The sequence below is a fragment of the Lethenteron reissneri genome, chromosome 37, assembly GCF_015708825.2.
Source record: "Lethenteron reissneri isolate LAM-NWPU_2019-01 chromosome 37, ASM1570882v1, whole genome shotgun sequence".
NCBI lineage: Eukaryota > Metazoa > Chordata > Hyperoartia > Petromyzontiformes > Petromyzontidae > Lethenteron > Lethenteron reissneri.
The window spans coordinates 3,268,194-3,283,550 of NC_083815.1; the positions used below are offsets into that span (position 1 = coordinate 3,268,194).

Genomic DNA, 15,357 nt, shown 5'->3' on the forward strand with positions numbered 1-15,357 from the left:
GTGACGAGGGGGGGGGGTTTGAGAAATGTGACGTCACATCAAAATGCGCTACTTTAAATGTAAATAACACGTTCTACTTAAATAGACTTTTTATATAAATGTTTTATCCTACAACAGCAGAGTGCAGCGCCACATTAAATACGCACTACAATGACAATAGTTTAAAACGATTCGAAGCATATTTTATTTTCAAAATGGAAATATGGTTGGGGGGGGGGGCAGAGCTTTGTGACGTCACATTTGTGGGGGGGGGGGGGGTCTGACTTTTTGTGACGCCGTGTGACGAGGGGGAGGGGGTAAAAATCTTCCAGAATCGCGTGACGTCATTTATGGACGGCCCCTCGATAGCTATGCCGCTGTTGCCTAGCAGCAGCCCTTGCTGGAAATTGCAATCTAATGTTTCTTGTTTTCTCTCAATCTCTTGCACCCTCCCTGGCTGGCAAAAGGAAAGCCCAAGCAAAAGTAAGTTGAAGTAATATTATTGCATACGGTTGTATCACGCGGTCGCATGTGCCTTTTGAGCAAATTTACCGACGGCAAAATCACCATAAATGCGCCTGATCCCGTCGTATTTCGCTAAGCAGGATTGAGCTCGGTCATTGCTGGAATGGGGTGACTACTGCCAGGGCTAGCCAGGTGCTCTAGACACGGGGCTGTGACATGGCCAGGAGATGGCAGTGTTGAGTGTCACCATCCTCGTATGCGTGGTGGGTTTTCTCCGGGTTCTCCTGTTTTTTTCCCGAATGCCAAACACTCGTTCATGGAATTGGCCATAAGTTCCAATACGAGACCCTCCGAAAAACAGTCTTGAGACCCAGTGAGGCTTTCCTGGGTAAATTATTGGCATTACTATAATGATGGTGTTTATCTTATGACCCTCTGCAAACACTTGAACCGCACCCAACAGACATGATCGATATGAACTCAATGATCGATAAGAATTTACCAGGTTCATGTGAATACCATACAGATGTACGTTGACTTTTCAACCCACATACGCAGAGTCCGATAAGTAAGATTGTTTTCCTGCGTGGAGTATTTGAGGGTGAGTGCTCAAGTCTGGCATTGAACATCGTAAATCCCAAGTTGATCTTTTTCAGAATGATTATGGCGTGGCTTCTGTGGGTGTCGGTGGACGCTCGGGTTTATCGTGAACATTTCTCCCGTTACAGGTTTGTTGTGCCCCAGATCGTCGCTCCCAAAATCCCCGATGGAGAGAGGGTGGACTTTGATGTAAGTTGCCCAACTGTCCGAATCTCTCGCATCTCTTCCTCTCTCTCTCTGCTATGCAATACGAGGACAATGTGGATTTACGAATGGTTCAAAACACGCCGTACAGAGGCAGCCGACGATTTGATTTTATCGACAAAGGCAGATTCAGATGTCTGCAGCCTGGAATTCAGGTACTGATAGGGAGTTGACAGCACCGATGGCTTGGAAAGGGGAGGTTCAGCCTATGGGGAGAGAGCAGAAGTGAACAAGTATCGTCCCGCTGAGCGAAAGCTGACTGGGGGATTCGACAGAAAGTTTTGATTGATGGAAAGGATCGTACGTGGAGGGGAGTAGAGAGAGAGAAAGATGAGGGGGGGGGAGGTAGGAGAGTACGAGGAGAGCAGCAGAGTGAGAGATAGGGCATTGTTGAGTCCACGGAGGATCATGAAGATGGTGATATATTGAATGAATCCGGGATCGGGTTGGGAGCCAGTGGAGAGATTGGAATATTGGGGTAATGTGGTCCTTATTATAGGTGTAAGTTAAGATTCTGGCAGATACAGTTTTTATCATCTGGAGTTTGGAGGTGATGGATTTTAGAAAAAAACGTAGAGGAGAGCGCTCCAACGGTCGAGTTGGAAGTTATTGAAGGCATGGATGAGGGTGTTTAGGGCAACTGGAGTGAGTTAAATAAATGGCTGATGTGGGAGACGCTGTGGACGTGGAGATACGAGGCTATGCAGAGTAGAGATGCCTTGTAAGATCAACGACGGCTCCCAGGCCTCGCACACGCTCATCACCAGTGCCATGTCAGAGTTCAGGAGGCGCAAACGCTTATCTCAAAAGGCACCCCCGGGTTTCTGGTCATGCCGTGCACGGCGGCTCGAGACGACTGAGCACATTCGTCTGCCCCCCCCCACCATCTCCACCCGACCGCAGGACATCCATCGCAAGCGTCTGGAGAAGGACTTCATGGAGCTGCAGGGTCTGATCGACTCGCACTTCGACAACAGGAAACAGGAGGAAGAGGAACTCATCGCCCTCAAGGAGAGAATCGTAAGGACAGCCATCAGCCATCGGCGACCATTTTGATTTGTAAACACAGTTAGTTATGGAGGAGGACACTCTCCTTACCTCTTGGGTTCTCACCTGGTTGAATTAAACTAAACTTGTATTTTTACCAGGTAAGGCTCACTGAGCTATGGTAGCTTTTTTTCCAGAAGCGACCTGGCCACAAAATTATAGCTCGACGAATTGGCTTATCATGTGGAAATTCACAGCAGCCAGATACTCTAAACGCATGTTGATTCTAAATGTCGAGAGAAAAAGCGGACGACCCGGAGAAAAATCCCTGTGACCACCGGGAGAACATGCAAACTCCAAATATACAGGTGTCAGGTTCTGGATCGAACCCACAATCACCTGTATACTAGGCAAGGTAGTTAACCTCTCGCCACCGTGGCACCCAATTAAATAAACTTGAACCCTGAGTTACCGTTCTAAACTGTATAACCTCTTGCCCCCGTGTCACCGCCACCACTGTTGACGCCACCTCAACTCGGCGGCCATCATCCTAATGTCGTCTCCTCCTCCTCCTGCAGGAGAAGCGCAGAACCGAGCGCTCGGATCAGCAGAGAATCCGCACCGAGAAAGACAAGGAGCGCCAGGCCCGCATTGCTGTGAGCAACCGCACGGTTCAACCAGCCATGGCGGGCTGGCCATCTTGGTTTCCCTCACAACAACAACGACCATTTTAATTTTACAAGAGTCGATAATCGCAAAAGCACATTAAGACTCTTCATAAAATCACATTAGGGTAGAAGTATGGTTGACAGTTGTCCTGGTTTTGCTAAAATTGTCCTCTGGTACTGGGTAAATCTACAAGTCTTCTGCGGGACAGTAAAAGTCACAGTTTTTATCAGTAGGATAATAATAATAATACACCACTCATTACATTTATTTTTCCACTTTTCTGGAATTGTGAGATATTCTTCTTCTCAATAAATATCAGACATGCTTTGTATCCTAGTAGGTCACAACTAAAAGCATGTAAACACAAGCGTCCACTACCCCGAATGAGAAACAAAAGTTGCCGGAGCAAAGTGGCTGCTCTGTCCGCTCACACAGGACGAGAAGGCTCGCAAGGAGGAGGACAGGGCGAGGAAGATGGCAGAGGATGACATCATGAAGAAGAAGGCCCTGTCCAACATGGGAGCGGCGTACGGTGGCTACCTGCAGAAGGCAAGTTCACTCACAGGCTCACAGCCAACCAAATACACAGATCCCCCGTGTAGCCATAACAGACTTTTGGGACGAATACCGTTAGCGAGCAGCACCTACGAAGGGCCGGCATGGCGCACGAGGGGGGTGGGTGGTCAGCATCACGCCCGGCCGCCTTTGTCTCCCCAGTGGCGATGTTTATACACCGCAACAGGTACTCAATTGAGGCTGAGTCGACCGAGGTGAGGCCTGGAACCGGTTCAGATAATTGTCACTGGTGTTGGTGGCCATGAGCGAGATTCGAACTCGGGTTGCTGCGTTTGTAGCGCCGTGCGGTAATTACTACACTACCACTCCCCACAGCTGCCACCACCACCACCACAACCGGTGCCTCATACAAAAATACCCATCACATTAACTTTGGTTGGACACTTAATTTGGCAAAGTTCCAGCTCTGAAAATTTTAAACGTAAGTTTCACTCTTACACGATGACCATTGACCTATGTAGCAGGGCAGGTGGGTGGGAAAGTGCTGCCCTACTTTATCGTGGGGACCACAGTTGACTTGACACAATCTCAGAGGTAGTTCTGTGATATCTGTTTCCGTGGGCCGTTTTCTCATACAAAGGGTTACACATCTCTGTCGGAGATCTGAACGCATACTCCGTCTCAGGATATGACACCAATAGCATAACCAGGGTATAATTGGGAAAAAGAAAAAAAATGCATTCACAAACGACATGGTTATTGCAAACACAGGCTTCCGTACCGATTACCCCATTACCACTGGCACGTCCAAGCCACGCTAGCTTACGGCCCTCACGGTAGCAGGGTGGCTTTCCACTGGCTATTTTCAGAGCTGTGCCAGAACTGCGAAACTCTGGCCTCAAAAGACATCGGAATCGGGCCCAAAGTCAAGCAGGGTCAGAGGTAATAATTGTTAAGGCGCTCTTCTTCCACCTCCAACTCAGCTTATATATAAGCTCCTAGCTTGGCAGTGTCTCATTCTTCACCTGAAGACGGCTGCTTGCATTGTAGCCGAAACGTCGTGAGAATTATTTAATTATGTTTTATTTTTATTATTTTATTACTTCCCTTCTACGTGACTTTACCGAAAAAACCAAGAAGATCGTGCGTCACGTCAGTCAGTGTGCTCGACCGTGCGATGCTGACTTCGCGCGTTCGTCCCGTGCAACGTTGGCAGCGCGGCGCGAGTTCTGCAGTGGACAAAACAAACCTGTGGCGTGCTTAGCTGGCCTGGCCTGGCACGGCCCCGTGTGGCTGGGTTGTACGGGGAGGGAAAAGGGAGTGCACACGTGAACCGAAGTGTCGGTGGTGCCCCCCCCCACCCCCCGCAGGCGGAGAAGGGCCGCGGTAAGAAGCAGACGGAGCGGGAGAAGAAAAAGAAGATCCTGGCTGACCGACGCAAGCCGCTCAACATCGACCACCTGGGAGAGGACAAACTCAAGTGAGTCCAAACAACGGCGCGACGACTTCGCAGTCACGTTCACGTCGAATGTCAAGCCTCAGGACGAGACGTCGCATGGCGCGTGTGACACCTGACGTCACACGTAATGACATCGTGGGAGGTGGAGTCGTCGGTTTTCGGCTGACAGGGTGCAAACGCCAATTCTGAATAATTTTAGCACTGGTTTTTATGTCTCGAACTTTTGGGAAAATCTTGGCATAACTTGGCTGGATTTTTTTGTAGGGCAAGCCCATAATTGAAACACAACTCATGCCAAAGTGTAATTTGCATATTGATTGTCTTTATGAGGATTACCGTGTCCCCCCTGTCACAGACAGACGAACGGAACATAGAGAGAGCGAATGAATGAACCTTTCGACCAGCCGTGAAAAGCATTAAAAAGACGATGGTTATAATAGAATACAATGCAATTTGCATTTCTATAACATCTCTATTCCAGTCACATCCCAGACAATTTACATACAAATACAACTTGAGGAGGGGGGGGGGATTTATTATGGGACTCAGAGATGTGAGCGGTGACATCGCCAACGCGTCACCAACGCGCACTTGCCCGCCCGCGCGCCAACCACCAAAACTTTCATTTAACAAAAATATAGTTTGATATTAAAACGGATCAGTTTAACACGTATTGGGCTTTCACGACCAATACCATCCATAATACAGGTTTTTTTGGGTTATATCGCGTAAATATATAAATGTGTCGTTAAACCCGCCACCACCTGACACAGCCAATTAGTAAGGTTTGTCACGTAAACAGAACGTGCCAATTCGTTACTAGTACAGCACACCGGTGTGTTGCAGAGCAAATCCACACTCAGTACTCAGATTGTAAATGTTGTGGATTTGTGGATTAAAACTGATGAAGATCGACTGTCTACTCTGTTAACAGGGAGAAGGCCAAAGAGCTGTGGCAGTGGCTCTACGATCTGGAGTCGGAGAAGTTTGACCTGCAGGAGAAGCTCAAGAGACAGAAATACGACGTACGTAATACACACTGCACGCACGCACACGCACATGCGCGCTCACACATACATGAACATACATGGGCATGCGGACATGGACGTATGCAAAGACACGCGTGCACATACACATATACATCTGTAGTGGGTTCAACTGAGTCGCACACGTAGACTCGGAGGCAGCTCATTTATTACTTTAACACAACGGGGTAACTTTACCCCTTAACAAGACAATGACCTAGGGTGGTAACCACCCCGGCTAACTACACATGTTACATGATAACGATCAACTTCGGATGGGGACCAACAGCATACTGCCCGGGTCCACGTGCTGGAAGACCTGAAAATCGGAGATCGTAGACGAAAGGTTTCTTCCCCGGGACGGACAGCCAAGATCCCTCTCGGGACTCGGCTTTTATTCTCTCCGGCGTGGCCGACTCCGTCCATGGCCACGCCCCTTTTCCAGAATCTTCACGAAGAACCTCGGTTCCCATCACGTGACCCTCACAGCCCCCTCTAACCGGTCACGTGTTCTCCCGGGTCAACTCGGCTGTCATGGCCTTACCTGACCTTCCCTTCAGGTCGACACAGACCGTGCCCTCTAGGGTCGGTACTGCACCTACAGCCTGGTGACATCCAGCGATGTCACTACACATGTACATACTTACACAGACAAATAATACACATGCACACAAACACTCACACAATTTGAATTACACAGGATTCAAACACAATGACATTTCAAGATACGCATAGATGTATGTACATATACAAACAAAGATCCCCCATATAGCCTTAACAGACTGTAGGGGCAAGTGCTGTTAGCGAGCACCTATGTACATACACATATATACAGACACACACACGTGCACATGTACAAACACACACGCCACAAACACATATACCGTATGCTCATACACACTTGGACATGCGTACACGCAAGCATGCATAAACATACTTGCACACGCATGCACACACGCACACACAAAGGTCTTGTCATATCACCCGAATGCATTCATTAAGATAAATTGTCGTCTTTGTTGATGTATGCATTACTTGTATACACATACACATTGTTGTTATGTGTATGCATCTCACCGGGTGACACATTGGGTTGCAATCCCAGTTAGCGGTCCACTGTCCTTCATCTCTTTGAGGCCGATAAAATATTGTATCTCTGTGTGTGGAACTTGTGGATATACTCATCTCTGCCATAGGAATGTGGAATTTCCACGGTTGGCTCAGGGCTGTAAACAAGAGATGAATCTAACCACATGCTGCTTTGAGCCAGAAACCCACTGCGATTTTTGTGTTTATGGGTTGAAACTTCGATCAGATCGCACATGATCACAGCACCTCTTTCACAATGCTTGCCCATCTAAGCACTATCCAGGCTCAATTCCTGCTTAACTTGCGAGATTTGACACGTGCGGGGTGACTTAATCATCGGCACTTGAGTATGGTAGAGCTCTCAATGTATCCCTTTTGTTGAGCGTGGCGCAGTGGTAACACGTGTGCGTGTAGTTGGTATTCTCCCCTTGCTCTGTTTGCATGGGTTTCCCCTCGGTTGACCGTGTTTCCTCCCATTGTTGAAGAAAACACACACTCTAACTGGTGTTGGTCAAACAGTCCAATGCTGAAAATGTACCCGCAAATGACTCACGTGGGATTATACGCAGCAGAAACATCACGCACCCTCCTGCGAAAACGTGTCAGGACTTCTGAAAAAAGAGTCTTGAGACTCGGTGAGGCTTCTTCAGGTAAACAAGCGGAAGAATAATTCAATTGGCTCGACCGATACAGATGACTATGCCTGGCTGCAATGGCCCTCTGTCCACCGACATGTGAAGCACAAAACGTGTTTATCTCTGAAAGCGGAATGATTCACATCCACCAAGTGTGCGACGATAAATCACGCGCTCAGCGATCCGGCTCCCATGTTAGCGGCTCCCGATGGAATAATCACCATTAATACTCGGAAATAAAAAAAACACTCGTTAATGTACTTGGTCTAACATCCCAATGCGGGATCATCGTGACTGGAGTCTTGGGATTATCATTGTGAAGTCAACACAATTACATTTGGATATATTTAATGGCTAAATGCAACTTCATCTCAATATGGTGGACACAATAATGGGATATGGATGACTGGGAGCTCCGATAAGAGAAGTATATATTTTTTTATTGAAGAAAAAAATATATTTTTCAAGGTAAGGCACAATTGCTAACATTTCATCGAGAAAGCCATAGGCAGAGGAGTCAGGCTTTCGACAGGCCTCATCAAAATGTCACGAAGCTGAAATGTGCATATGTGGGCATAATTAAGCCTTTTTGAATAATGTGTGTGCATAATCTTAAAAACACGAAAACATAACGTGGGAACGATGGCTGTGCTTAATTTTGGATTATAAACGGATAACACCTTGCAAGAAAAACAATGTATTTGTTCTCAGGCAGCTCCCATTATACAACTCATGAAGGAAAGAAGGTTTGATGTATGTTGAGAAACGGCCATCTCCTTCCTCACAAGAGTTTATCATCCCTGGCCTGGGATGTAATATCGCCACGAGCTTCCTTAAAGCAGCACATCCCAAAATGCAGTGTTCTTGCTCCTACTTCTCAGCAGAGTTTCACATTTACCGGTTGCCGTGCGACACGGTGGGGTGGTGGTGTCAGTGGTGAGCGCACCGAACTATGAATCTGGCCAACAGAGTTCGATTCCCGCACATGGCCAACATCGGTGGCGAGTGATATCCGAACTTGTCCTGGGCACACTCATAAATTTGGGGCTGACCAGCGTGATGAAGTATGATCAACTGCGAACCCCTTTGACCAAGAGACACGAGGGCCTTTATCCAGCAGTGATTGAACAAAGGACTGTAAATGATTTAGTTTTTAACACGTGTGCTTTTCTGGTGACCTTACATTTGAATGAGCATTTATATATGTTTTTAAAAATGCTATAATCATGAGCATTGGAGTTTAGGATGTGGTGCCTAAAGTGACACAGCAGCAGCAGCAACAACAATGAAGTGGAAATGCATTCGTGTATATAACCTTCTCTCCCGTTGCAACAATGTTCCTCCCCAACAGATCAATACGCTGACTCATCGTTGCGATGAGCTGTCAAAGTAGTAAGTACCGTGCCACGTCCACGTGTCAGTGATGGCGTGTCAGGCATGATGCGACATCACGAGCCTCGTCTGCATGCGGAACAACGCGACTTTAATTTCCATTTAAATTGCCCACGTGCATGCTCGTGATGAGCAACCATCACGCCACGCCAGCGGTGACGGGACAGACACAGAGAGGGTGCAAGCGATCACGCCAAGTGAAAGCTTGCCACAAAACAAATCTGTGACGCGAGCTCCGATTTGTTTTGGATGCCTGGGTATTGACTGCGGCGGCGACAACAACAACAACATCAACAAAATCCCATCTCTTTGCCTTGAGGATTGCACAGGTAAGAGCTTTGTCTCGGCGGCAGGGTAAGTAGAACGCGTCTCGACGCTTGTTGAGACGAGACACAGAGAAGAAGATCCAAAGGCCGGCGAGGACCCGTTGGAGGAGTTCAGGCCAACAATCCCCCTTCCGCCGTCTCACGCCGAGAGCGAACACGGCGAACTTAACACGCGGCGAAATATATGTGCGCGCACATTTTGTGTTGTTGGTTACAGATTAATTTGCTCAGAGCCAGAATCAGCGAGCATGAGAAGTTGTAAGTAGCGGAGCAGCAGTCTGCCAGCATCACACCCCTCCCTCCCTGCAGCACACGACCCGTATCCCCACCCAGAACCCCCCAACATTGTTTCTTAACGAACACAAAGATCCCCCCTCCCCAACCCACCCCCCCTTCCCGTTAACGAACTATTCTCGGTCCCCCAATTAACGATCAAACAGATTGAAGCTGTCTTGCAGTGATTTTTCTCAGTTATATTTGTAGTGTTTCCCCCCCCTCCCTCCCGGAATTATCCTACTCATGATGCACTACCACTTTTTCCTCTGCAGTATTTAATACGAGTCTGATGAGTACGGCTATAATAATGACGGCTTACGTTTGAACGAGTCCTTTTCTACTTTGCTGTACAATTGCGCGCCTTCGTACTTTCATATTTATCCCTGCCCCTCCGTATTAATGCATTCCAGAAAAGCAATACGATTTAATGTCCGCAGAGTTTTTTTTCTTTCCACCGTCTTCTCGACTCAAGCCGATTTATCCTTCACCGACACTCAAAATATTCCGTGCAGTTCTTAACAAAGAGAAATCCTCCGCTAACGATTACTCGGCGAAACTGCGAACCCCTTTTTTGACAAATCGGTCGGCAAAACAAACAAATGTTCATTTGATAAGACAGTCGGCGCTACGTGTGAGCGCCAACACATGCCTACCCAGGTAAGTCAACTGTGCATCCACTCGTTGTAGCGTACGTGACCGACGGGCCTGAAAATAGTTGATTTTTACTTTTAAACGAAAGCCCGGAGGACGACTTTAGTCCCAGGAGGCCCAACATCGCACAGTCTGCAAAGGTCATATCATGTGGGGCAACGTTGCCTCGACGGCCGTCGACGTTACCCGACACGCACGTGGCGCGCAAAGTGGAATCGACGCCTTCGCTGGGCCAGCGACGCTTGTCCGCGCGCGTGCTGCTTGCAACTTTGTACTTACAGAAACGCGCGGCTAAAGGCATGGTTTGATTCCATCGAGTTTGTGTGCCTTTTAAAAAAAATCTCCACGTGAGATTACAAAGGGTGTTTTGTTGAATGAAATTGACGATTTTATTTATTTATTTACGAGTCCTTGCATCCCATGCATACTACGTTTAAGCACTAATGAGTCGACACCGCTACTAATGATGTGGTGTGTTGTGGGTTTGACTAACACGAAACATTGTATGTGGTTTTCACAACGTTTAATTAGATCATCTATATTGGACTTTTCAATGCCACACATTTTGCTACTGTTTTATAACAAAGACACAATACACAGTGAAATGTTATTTGATAGCAAATGCAATTTTAATCGGTAAACTAACTAGCCTCACGTTGAAAGAAAAGCTTACATTTTGCATCATGTGAAAATATATTAGCATAGCCAATTGTGCGGGTAAACATCAACAGACTGGTGATCTCTGCACGGTCGAATCGCCGTGAGCCCCAACACGTTAGAGTAGCGACTGTTTGCTAAATAGTCACCAACACCGATCCGCAAATCTGACGCACAGGTAACTCAAGTGGTCGCGTGTGTAAAATCCCATTACAGGTGCTCAGCACACCCCCATCGCGTACGTTTATGAAAACACGCAAAACGTGGAATTGGAAATATCCAAAAGCAGGGCAAGCCTGCAAAATAAAACCAATAAACCCGTACGTCTCCACGTAAAAACAACAATCTTATAGTCCACCAGCTGATTGCCCCCCTTGTGGACTTAGCGAGCAGAATTTGTTCAGACAAGTCGACCCTTCTGGGCCGGGATAAAATATTTTGTGGGTCTCATCAGCAGCGTTGAGTCTTGTTGAACAAATGTGATGCACTGCCAGTCGTTCCTGACAAGCGCGCCACACCCCCCGCAAGAGCGCATTGAGACTCGACACAACATTCCCGATTAAACAACAACACAAAGTCAACGCTACAAAATCGCTGTCCATTCTGCAGCGCGAGAACAATAACCCTGCGAGCGGTAATCGTGTTAGTAAAAGAATAATAACCACGGAGAACCGCGCTCTCACCCACCGCACATGATTTCACGTGAGGGCCGAACACTCAGCAAAGACCACGACCCCCCCGGGTAGCCTTAACCGACTATTGGGGCAAGTGCTGTTAGCGAGCACCCACGAAGGCCGGAACGGCACACGAGCAGAACACGCTGCGCGCACACACAGACACACAGTGGTCCTGACCGATGCCTCCCCCCCTCCCCTCCACCACCACCACCCCCTTCCGTGGCCCTGCAGCAGCAAGAAAGGAACAAAAGGGAAGAAAGTCGGCGGCCGATGGAAGTAAGCGGCGCGCCCTGGAGCAGCAGCCCGGCCGGAGGCAGCGGAGGAGGCAGCGGCGGTGGCATCGGCAGCGAGCCACCTCACCAACAACTTACAACGGCTCGACATCTGCCCATCGTCACAGCAGTCGCCCAGAAAAACACAACCACAACAACAATAACAACAAAAAACGAAAAAAAATCCGAGGCACAAAGGAGAGCCGGGAGAAACCACCGCGGCGTTTTCGTCCTTTGCCTTCATCTGCCCGGGGGCTGACGCACCTCACGCCACCACCATCACCACCACGTGCACCATCGTCACAAACACCATTTTTCTTCTTCTTGGTTCTTTCGGTAAAGTCACGTAGAAGGGAAATAATAAAATAATAAAAATAATAAAATTTATTTTATTAAAAATAATAAAATTTATTTATAAATAAAATTTATTTTATTATTTTTATTATTTTATTTCCCTTCTACGTGACTTTACCGAAAGAACCAAGAAGATGAATCCCTGCAGTCACGAAAGCTTTAAATCGAAACACCATTTTATTTAAACGCGCGTCTGCCCCACCACGTGCTGTGTGGACACTCGGCGCGGTAACGCTTGCGGGGCTTTGTACGCCACGCCGCTCATCGATCGTGAGGTCTCGCAAATGTAGATAAACGCAAAGTAAAACTTTTATTTTTCCCTCATCCCACTGCAGTTCTTTTTTTTTCTGCTCGGTGTTGGCTTGAATAGGATTAATAAAACTGTTACTATTCAAAGTGAGAACAAGCCGTCTGTTTTTAATGGTGAAACGATCAGCAGTCAGCCTTGTCTGTTCCCGCACCTCCCATGAGCACATTTGGCTACGCACATACATCCGTCATGCATGATACACTACACCACGGGCAGTTCACTCTTGGTTAAAATTAACTAATTAAGATAAAGAGCTTCACAGCTCAACTGGCCTTATCCAAAACAAAGTTACGTGTATTCATGTAATATATTAGCATAATCCGCACTATTGTTTGTGAACTCCAGTCGCCGTGTCAATTGCCGTACGTTCCATTCACATCCAATCAAGCCGGATGGCAGAGGTCGCAACCGGGTACCCGATACCCGTACCCTACCCGATACCCGGCTACCCGTACCCGGCTGGGTACGGGCACGGGCACCCGTTTGCAACCCTGGTGCAGCCGGGTACGGGTACGGGTAGGCCGTGAGTCACTGGTGAGTAACCGTTTGTCACTCATTTCGGGTAGGGTACGGGTACGGGTAGGGAACGGGTACCCGTACCCGGCCGGGTAGGGGTACGGGTACCCATTTGCGACCCAGGTACGGCCGGGTATGGGTAAGGAATCAAAACCCGTTTGTGACCTCTGCCGGATGGTCGGTCATCACAGCAAGCTTGTACGGCGGGGGTAGGGCAGTCACGACGAACAGAGTTGAGAAACTCTCCTCCATAAGTTACAATTTTAAAACGAAGAAAATAACTTGCTTTGCAACGGTGTGTTAAAAGTGTATACAATGTCTAGCATCAATGCAGAATTATCTAAAAAAAAAACTTGTGCACATTACACAAATCATCAACACTTAAGACAATCATCCACCGTAACGTTTCACAATTTTAAAAACCACATTAATCCTCCCCACTTTCAATTGTACATTGCACAGTTACAATCACTCACACTATAAAAGGGACAATTGGCACATTACGATTGGCTCAATAACTACACGATCTCATCATCAAATATTTTTGCGCGCAAAATTGATTTTGTGTATGTTGCACGCAACGTGTTCAAATGATTCCTGCAGCGACGAGTGGCCGCTATATTCAACACAATCATTCCACCCTTATTTGCTTACAAGCTTCCCCCGAGTTGGGAAACTGCTCGTGGCCTCGATTGAGAACGAAACCATCGTCCCTACAACGAGAAATGTTACCCTGGCAATGGGAGCATCACGCGTTCAGACGGCAATACCTCCACCCCCCCCCCCGTCAAAATACACAGCTATTGTTGGCACCACCACATTACAAGGGGGGGGGGTGGGGTAAATGACATCGTGACATGCTGGGTGCACGAGGGGACGGGGAAGTGGGGCTAAGGATGGGGACCGAGGTGACTTCTTAAGACGTTGAGCAGCCAACGCATCGGCGTTATCTGCGTGGAGGAGCTGCGGCTGAGGGGGGATAGGACAAGCAGAGGCTTGGGGTTAACGAGCGAATGAAACGGTTTCAAATCGCTCCTGCCGATCGCAACCGTTTAACCCAGGTATCAGCAACCTGCGGTTCTTTAAGGAGCGCTCTGCGGCGTTATTCATTCAGGACCACCGTCTAGTATTCACCACATTGCACTGCGGCTCTTGAATTACTGCGTTTTGTTTTTACCGAATTCGAAAAAAAAAGACTTGTTATTTTGGGTTGCCGAACCAGTGGCCTAACCCAATCCCTCAAGTACACAGCATCTCTCGATCGAGCGGCGAGCGCAACTGTGCTACGACCCCAGCGACCGACCGCACGCAGTTCCCAGCCACTGCGAACAACAGTGAGGAGCAAGCGATATCTCAACCAGGGCACACCACAAACACCAAACTGCACTTGAGCAGCATGGTAGGTGAGATATGGTCAAGCAATACCCTCCATGACCAAACAGGTGTCGGAAGGCCTGCAGCCAGCAGTTGATTGATAAAGGGGTGTGTATATAAACACACACACAGGGATATACACACGCTTATGTCAAGTTAATCCACTGCGACCTGTATCCACAGGGACTTTGTGGGGGGGGGGGTGTGAAGTCTATTTTTCACCACCAAGGCTGCCAACTGCAGGCCTGGCCCCCCTACCCACCACTTTGGCACCGCTCAAGCTCACGACATCACCCCCCCCACCATCCCTTGCCACTGCCACTTCATCACATGGCTGCTCTTGTGCATTGGCTAAAGCCAGACGAGCCATTGGTGGACGCGATGTTCTGAGCCTGTTAACAGTGACGTTCCTCCAAGGTGATTGGCTCATACCAAGACCACGTGTAAATACACCTCGATGCAGGGACAGAACGTGGGTTGTCCTATCATGCAGCGACTAAATTGAGCCTTCTGCGCTAGGTACATGTAGGCTTTCTCCAGGCAGTCGTGTATCAGTTTGGCCGAGTATATTCAGTTTGGCTTGTCATGCGATGAACGTCGCTCTCATGCCGCAGGTCAGATAGAAAAGTGCTGCCTCCTGCTGTATGGACCAAATATCATTTGAAGGGACATCAGAGGTAAGCTCTGTGAAAGCCACTTCCATGGGCCATTCTCTAACGCACGAAATCAACTAAACGAGCTGTAAACGACCACGATGTACAGTTTTGTCTTCAGTCTCTAAGTGGAAAGATGACACGTGACAGAAACGCGCAGCTGCAGAGGGACTCCTCCGTACAGCCTGACCCGCCAGGAAACCTGTCCAGCCCTCGGCGACGTTGAAAACAGAACTGGGAGAACAGCCACAGCGTAGCAATTCTCTGGAGG

The 15,357-nt window shown here is 48.1% G+C and overlaps 1 protein-coding gene across 3 annotated transcripts; it reads left to right on the forward strand.

Moving 5' to 3' along the window:
• Nucleotides 1–349: 349 nt before the first annotated feature.
• Nucleotides 350–12,629, forward strand: TNNT3 (troponin T3, fast skeletal type). 3 transcript variants are annotated; one of them, XM_061566729.1, is made up of 9 exons: nt 350–462; nt 1,173–1,233; nt 2,152–2,268; nt 2,814–2,891; nt 3,340–3,453; nt 4,791–4,900; nt 5,814–5,904; nt 8,980–9,020; nt 11,839–12,629. In XM_061566729.1, exons 3-9 carry the CDS (start codon nt 2,185–2,187, stop codon nt 11,885–11,887), a joined length of 567 nt encoding a protein of 188 aa, XP_061422713.1. In that variant the 5' UTR covers nt 350–462; nt 1,173–1,233; nt 2,152–2,184; the 3' UTR covers nt 11,888–12,629. The 3 variants fall into 3 exon arrangements, with proteins under 3 accessions (XP_061422713.1, XP_061422714.1, XP_061422715.1); XM_061566730.1 differs by lacking the exon at nt 8,980–9,020 and adding an exon at nt 9,564–9,604; XM_061566731.1 differs by lacking the exons at nt 350–462; nt 8,980–9,020.
• Nucleotides 12,630–15,357: the final 2,728 nt, after the last annotated feature.

Bases quoted from the DNA above. Each gene is read 5' to 3' on its own strand.
- TNNT3 (XM_061566731.1), top strand. From the start codon at position 2,185: ATGGAGCTGCAGGGTCTGATCGACTCGCACTTCGACAACAGGAAACAG. The intron at 2,269-2,813 runs GTAAGGACAGCC...CTCCTCCTGCAG, and splicing joins TCGCCCTCAAGGAGAGAATC to GAGAAGCGCAGAACCGAGCG. The intron at 2,892-3,339 runs GTGAGCAACCGC...CCGCTCACACAG, and splicing joins AGCGCCAGGCCCGCATTGCT to GACGAGAAGGCTCGCAAGGA.